The sequence below is a fragment of the Myotis yumanensis genome, unplaced genomic scaffold (genome assembly GCF_028538775.1).
Source record: "Myotis yumanensis isolate MYYU_CA2020_CCGP unplaced genomic scaffold, mMyoYum1.0.hap1 SCAF_2, whole genome shotgun sequence".
Lineage (NCBI taxonomy): Eukaryota > Metazoa > Chordata > Mammalia > Chiroptera > Vespertilionidae > Myotis > Myotis yumanensis.
Genome location: NW_027223753.1, coordinates 498734 through 506030, shown reverse-complemented (window position 1 = coordinate 506030; position 7297 = coordinate 498734). Strand labels below are relative to the sequence as shown.

The 7297-nt window shown below is 65.1% G+C and overlaps 1 protein-coding gene across 1 annotated transcript; it reads left to right on the top strand.

Moving 5' to 3' along the window:
- Positions 1 to 750: 750 nt before the first annotated feature.
- On the top strand, positions 751 to 7286 carry TMEM240 (transmembrane protein 240). The gene is made up of 4 exons (XM_070403850.1): positions 751 to 1045; positions 1388 to 1494; positions 6032 to 6240; positions 6600 to 7286. Exons 1-4 carry the CDS (start codon positions 989 to 991, stop codon positions 6746 to 6748), a joined length of 522 nt encoding a protein of 173 aa, XP_070259951.1. The 5' UTR covers positions 751 to 988; the 3' UTR covers positions 6749 to 7286.
- Positions 7287 to 7297: the final 11 nt, after the last annotated feature.

Here is a 7297-nt window from a genome sequence, read left to right as displayed (position 1 = left end):
CAACGGGCCTCCACGGCCACTTAGGGGTTCTCTGCTGGGCTCTGTGGCTACAGTCCAGGGCCCGGCTTCCCGGCACCCAAGGGTTTCTGCGGCCACTGGGGCTGCTGGCAGAATGGGGCCCTACTCCCTACGGCACCTGCTCCCCACCATTGACTGCCCCCCCGCAAGTAGCCCGGCTTCCCAGTGACCCTCCTGGTCCATGCAGAGGAAAAGCCTGGTCCTGCGGGGGGTGGGGGGGTGCAGGCAGTGCAGCCACGTGTCCTGGGCTGTGGAGGAGGGTGCACTCGGAAGCCTCCCCAGGCCCCAGCATCATGGGGCTCCCAGGCTGCCCAGTCCAGGTGCCCGGGACTGACCCTCAGGAAGCCAGGCCGAGGCTGCTGCTGCCCCAGCCGGGGGGGCATCCTCTGGCTTTTGCTCAGCTGTCCTGGGCCCTGTGGCCAAGGCTTTGGAGTGGCATTCCTGGCAGCTCCCCAGCGACCCTGCCGGCCTCCCCACTAGGGACTGGGGCCCAGGGCTGCTCAGATCCTTCCACTGACAAATGGGGAGGAGGGAGCTGCGCCCGGGGCCCTGGATAACCATTGGGGTCGGGACGAGCGCTGGGCTCCAGAGCTGCTGGGCAGGCGACCAGGGCCCCATACCGACCAGATGCCCCAGGGAGGGGTAGGGGGCGGGGCGGGGCGGCCGCGTGGTCCCTCCCGGAGGCGGGCGCGCAGGGAGAGGGGGCCGAAGCGCGCGGAGCGCGGACGGGAGGGAGGCAGGGCCGAGGGCGGAGCGGATCGCAGCGAGCACGGTGGCCCGGCGGCTGGACGACCCCGAAGCAACCGAGTCCCCTGCCCCGCGCTCCGGACGCGCGCCTCTTACCCGGCCCACGGCGGTGGGTGCGCGGCGCGCTGACCTCTGCGGAGGCGCCGGGGGCTCAGCATCGGGCCGGGGCCGGGGGGGCGCCGGGGCCGGGGGGCGGCGCTCCGGCCCGGCCCGGCCCCGCCCGATGTCCATGAGCGCGAACACCATGATCTTCATGATTCTGGGGGCGTCGATCGTGATGGTGAGCGGAGGGGCTTCCCGCGCGCCCGCTCCCCCACCCGCGCCCGCCTCCCGCGCCCGCGCACCGCCGGCCGCCTCCCCCTCCCGCGCCTTGTTTACCGGCCGCGCGGCCTGCGCTCCCCCTGCCCAGCCTGCTCCCCATCCTGGGCTGCCCTCAGCACCCCCACCCCCAGCCTGCGCTCCCCCTGCCCAGCCTGCTCCCCATCCTGGGCTGCCCTCAGCACCCCCATCCCCGGCCTGCGCTCCCCCATCCCGGGCCTGCGCTCCCGCGTCCCCAGCGCCCCACCCCCACCCGGACACCGGCCGGCCGCTCCTGGGTCTGACCGGTCATGGGCTCTTCCAGGCCATCGCGTGCTTGATGGACATGAACGCGCTGCTGGACCGATTCCACAACTACATCCTCCCGCACCTGCGGGGCGAGGACCGCGTCTGCCACTGCAACTGTGGCCGGTGAGTCTGTGCCCGGCGGGGCTCACGCGTGATCTCACATGTATGGGACTCAGGGCCCACTGGCGTGCGGGAGCCCGAGCAGGCCTGCGAAGGGCCGCGCTAGGCCCAAGGGGCCGCTGAATCCGGCACCAGGTCCAGCGGGGGAAGGGCTGTCCAGCCTCCTGCGGGCCCCTGGAGGTTAGCCAGTGGAGTTCTGGAGGGGGGTGCGTGCCTGGCTCAGTTAGAACCCCCTCCCAAAATGCCTTCACAAAGAGGGTGATGGGCAGAACAGGCCCCAGGCCTCCTGGTCCAGGGCCCGGAGGCCAAGGAAGCAGCAGCCCAGCCTGGTGTCCGGGAGGGATCCTGCCCAGGGCTGTGCCCACGGAGCACAACAGCCTCTGCCCTGGACCCTGCACGGTGTCCATGAACTTTCCCGGGAGCCAGGTACAGGGAGGTGCTGCCGCTCAAGGTGGGCCCGGCCCACCCCCTCACTGTGCAGAGGAGGAACTGAGGCAAGGGGTGGAGCTTGCTCAAGGTCACTCAGCTTGGAGAGCCCAGGCCACACCACCCACTGTGACCCGCATCCTGTGCACATGTAATGACGGCGTCCTCCGGGCCATGCATGTTTGTACGTCCATGTACGAAATAAACATCTCATGAGACGCGAGTGTGTGTACCGTCTGTGCATATACATGTGGGTACGCAGCACACACGCATGTCCGCATGCACACCCTCACCCCACAGGACACCCTCGGGCTGGAATCAGTGAGAGAGCGGACAGAGGTCACGCAGCTAGCGAGAGATAGGGGCATGAACCCCAGAACCCGTGCTCTCCACTCCTGACCTGGACGCCTGCTCCAGACGTGTGCACACGTGGCGGGCCTGGGGATGAGAGGCGAGCGGCTTCAGGCCTCACTCCGCATGCTCCCTGCCTGTGGGTGCCGACCCGTGTGTGGAAGCAGAACTGGGCCTTGGAGCAGGTGGAGACGGCAGTGCAAGCAGCCCTCACCTGTGCTGGCCAGGAACCGCCCAGAGGTTTCCCGACGGCCATACTCTCCCAGAGACCCCTGAGTTCCTGCCTGGGGCGGCCAGGGCTGTGAGTGGTGTGAACTGGGGTGACCTGGAGACCCCCTGGGACTGGTGGTGTGCACAACACGGGCCCTGACTCCGAGCTCTGGAAGCATTAGTAACACACATTTTACATGTGTGTGGGCTGCTGCACTGTGACCAGCATCTCTGGGCCTGTGACCTCACACTGAGGGCGGACAGGATGTGCTTTCAGAGTCTATTTGCACAGGGTGTGTGTGTGTCATATACAGTGTCCAGAGTACACGTGGACTCGTAAACAGATGTCCATGGGGTATGCACAGCTGGGCTTGTGTGCACAGGTTAGCGTGTCTGTGGAAAGCCACCTATGAACTTAAGAATGTTTCTGCATGCTCGTGTCCACATGTGTGTGCTTTGTACACATCACGACATACATGATATAGTGTACAACATATTCCTGTTTATTGACAACATACATGTGTATGCCCAGTACATGTATATGATACAATATACAGCGACCAGTGTGCTCCATGTGGGCCCAGTGACTGCCTGCATAGTTTTGCACATGGAGTATTTGTGTATATGCCATGTACACGCATTGCCACAATGGACTCTACCCATGTGTGTACACACCTTATACAAGAACAAGCGTGCACATATGTGTATGCCTTCTACATGCCTTGCGGAAAGTTTTATGATGAGGACATGTATGTACATTCATGCTCCACAGTGTGCGTGCCAGCAGGTGGTGTCTGTGCACACACATCCATGCATGTGCCCCGGCGCCCACAGAGAGGGTGGCTCTGTGCAAAGCCACATGCATGTGCATCTCCATGTGACATGCACCATGCTTGTGCCTGGGCAAGCATACACATGCACACATGCGGACCTCATGGGCCAAGTCCATGGTATATACGCCATGTCCTGTGCATGTGGCCGGCGTGTATACACAACATGCATTGGACCTCAGGTAAACACATGCAGCTTGCATGGTCCAGGTAGGACCCATGTATGTTCCCATCATGGAAATACGTGTGTACATGGGAGACCTGAGCCCCGTCCCCAGGGGCCTGCATTGGAGAAAGGAGTGGGCAGAGCACAGAGGGAGAGTTGCTGGTGCCAGGACAGCGATGGGGGCACAGACTGTGCCTCCTGCCTCGGGTCCTGAGCCTCCCGGGTGGTTGGGCCTGGCCTCCTCCTTGCAGAGCACCAGGGGCATGTCTGGCTCCTGTGGTGGCCCAGCCTTCGACAAGTCCTGCCCTGCCCAGCAGCGTGTCCAGGGGTCAGAAGCAGTTGTCCTGAGAGGACCCAGCAGAGGTCCTAGACCCAGGAGGCTGGGGAGGCAGAAGAGGGTGGTGATGTTCAGTATCAGCACCCTGAGGCCTGGGGTGCCTGGGTGACGGGGCGTCCTCCCAGGGGCCTGGAAGCGCTGCACATTCTAGGTGGTGATCGTTCGTTTCCATCACTTTCTGTTGTTGTTGTTCATCCTCACCTGAGGATATTTTTCCATTGATTTTTAGAGAGTGGAAGGGAGGGGGAGAGACAGAGAGAGAGAGAGAAACATCAATGTGAAAGAGACACTTCGATTGGTTGCCTCCTGCACGTGCCCCAACAGAGGCCGGGGATCGAGCCTGCAACGGAGGTAGGTGACCTTAACCAGACTCAAACCTGAGACCCTCCAGTCCGCGGGCCGATGCTCTATCCACTGAGCCGAGCCTGCCAGGGCTCCATCACCCATTGATGATTCATAATGGCTATTGGCAAACTGACCAGATGAGCGATGGCTACTAGGTGTCAGCCAGTTCTTGCTGACTGAGGGCGGGGGGTGGGGCGGGGGGGGGGGGCCCTGCTCTGTAGGCTGCTGTGCACAGGGGTCCCCAGGAGGAGCGGAGAGGGTGTGAGGAGACAGAACTCCCCTGACCCTGGAGAGGAAGCCACCCCATGTGGCCAGTGTTGGTGCAGCAGGGCCTGAGGTCAGAGGTCTCTCTGGGGGGCGGGGAGCATAGGAAAGTGTGGGGGAAGGAGGAACCCGTCTCCAGGAAGACCAGGCGGAGGTGTCAGCATCTAACTGGAGGGACGCCGGGAGGAGCAGGTTCTGGGAGGGAGGAGCTATTTTTAGGTGTGAGTTTGAGGTGTCTGTAGATCCCACATGGAGACGCCAGGCAGGCAGCTGGAGCTCAGAGCAGCCATATGGGGCGGCAGGGACTTGGGGGGTGGGGATGGAGAGTTGGCGAAGCCAGCAAAGGGACTCGGAGAGGGGTGGGCCAGGAGAGGCACCCCAGGTGGCCCTGCACGGCCTGGCAGGAGGAGGGTCTGTAGGAGCCAGCGACAAAGATGACTGGGGGCTGAGGGTGCATGGACCCCACTGTGCCTTGGCTCCTAGGCGCTCGCTCGCTCTTTTTTATTGATTTTTTTACAGAGAGGAAGGGAGAGGGATAGAGAGTTAGAAACATCGATGAGAGAGAAACATCGATCAGCTGCCTCCTGCACACTCCCCACTGGGGATGTGCCCGCAACCAAGGTACATGCCCTTGACCAGAATCAAACCTGGGACCCTTCAGTCCGCAGGCCGACGCTCTATCCACTGAGCCAAACCAGCCAGGGCTCCTAGGCTCTCTTAACAGTGAGGGGGTGAGGGTGGGGGCAAGCCCAGAGTCCACTGTCCTGGGCAGAGCCACTCCACCTGGGGTCACGGGGCCCAGAGGACTCCCTGGAGGAGGAGGTGCCCAGGCAGCTCTGAGGCTTGATGAGACCGTGTGAGGGAGCGTGTAATGTGGCCTCGGAGGCAAGCGAGGGCCTGGAGGGCTCAGGAGCCTGAGTCTGGCCAGTGGAGGCAGGGGAGGCCGAGAGCCATGGCACCGGCCCTGTGGGTGCCGGGATGCAGAGGAGGGGCCATGGGCTGAGAAACCCAGACAGTTCCATCGACCATTGGGAGCAGCGGAGTGGCCCAAGGACTTACAGATCCACGCAGGGCGTAGGCCAGGCTGCACCCGGGAGAGGGGACGAAAGGATGGGTTCTGGACAGAGACTCAAGGACAGAGAAGGGGATGGCCACACGGCTGTGGCCGGATGGAAGCTGACAGAGGGCTAGTGAGTGTCGCCTTAGAAAGAGGCCAGAGGGGCGGTCCCAGAGGAGCGGTCAGCACCTGTCCGGCAGGTGGGCTCTGAACCTGCCCTCAGAGCGGGACACCTGCCCTGGGCCTCCACCCTGGAACCACTGGCCCACCTGCACTTGCCCGTGACCCCGTCAGGGTCAGCCACCAGCCCCAGGCCGGGCAGAGGAGAGGGGTGCAGTGTGGGCAGACGCCCGGACTGGACTTCACATTGACGACCACTGGTCTTGCACCCCCCGACCCTACGGGCAGCCTCCACCGGGGGAGCGGGGCCCTGGGCGAGTCCGCGGGCCCCTCCGGACCTCAGGCCCCACAAGGGCTGCTTCAGAGACCCCAGCAGGCAGCCCCAGGCGCGCCCCGCGGGAGAGGTGCCAGCCCGCCCTGCCGCCCGCCCCCAGGCACCACATCCACTACGTGATCCCGTACGACGGGGACCAGTCGGTGGTGGACGCCTCCGAGAACTACTTCGTGACGGACAACGTCACCAAGCAGGAGATCGACCTCATGCTGGGGCTGCTGCTCGGCTTCTGCATCAGCTGGTTCCTGGTGTGGATGGACGGCGTCCTGCACTGCGCCGTGCGCGCCTGGAGGGCTGGCCGGCGCTACGGTGAGTGCGGCCCGCCCGCGGCCACGCCCCGCCCCCAAGCGCCTGGCCTCTTCCAGTTCACCCAGACCACGCCCGCCCCGCCCACAACGCGTCCCCACCCACAGACCACGCCCCCACGCCAGGGCCCTCGCGCCCAGACAGCCCCGCCCTCGGAGACCACGCCCCTCTAGCCACGCCCCGTCTGTCACAGCCCCGCCCACCAGTCAGCCAGACCACGCCCGCCACCAAAGCCACGCCCCTGGCCCTGCTCACCCAGACCGAGCTCAAGCCAAGCGCCCCCGACAGTCATTCCCTGGTTACGCCCCGCCCCCCTGCGTCGGGCCGCCCCGCCCTGACCGGACGCTGACCACTCCCGGCAGATGGCTCGTGGACCTGGCTGCCCAAGCTGTGCAACCTGCGGGAGCTGGGCCGACGGCCGCACAGGCCCTTCGAGGAGGCGGCCGGGAACATGGTGCACGTGAAGCAGAAACTCTACCACAACGGCCACCCGAGCCCGCGGCACCTTTAGGCCGCGCGCAGGACTCTGGGGGCCGCTGGCCACCGTGCCCACGAACACCGGACTGGACGGCCGCCTGAGCCAGGGCGCCCCGGCCGCCGGGTGTGTCCAGCGGAAGGTGCTGTCTCTTCTTTTTATAAAGGGGTCGGGGTGGGGCCGGTCTGGGGGCAGGACCCCGGTCTCCAGGGCCAGACAGGGTGCGGGCGCTTGGGCGGCGGGGCCCCACGCCCTGCGCCTGGCTGGGAACCACGTCCGTTACCTAGAGCCGAGCCGGCTGTGTCCTCTCGTCCTGGCGGAGGGGAAGCCGGGAAAGGGTCTGGGCTGGGAAGGGGGTCGGACCCCGGCCGCACCCACGTCTGCACACGGGAGCATGTGCATGGGGCGTGTGCGTCCGCGGGCCCCAGTGAGGGGTGGGAGGCCCCGGCCCAGCAGCAATAAGGCCCCTGAGCCCCGCTGTGGCGAGTGCGGCCACCCTGCCCAGGGCATCCCTGGTCGGCGCCTCACTGTGACCCCCGCCCCTGCTGGTCAGTAAATTCTCCAGAAAGCTCCAGCCTCTGCCTC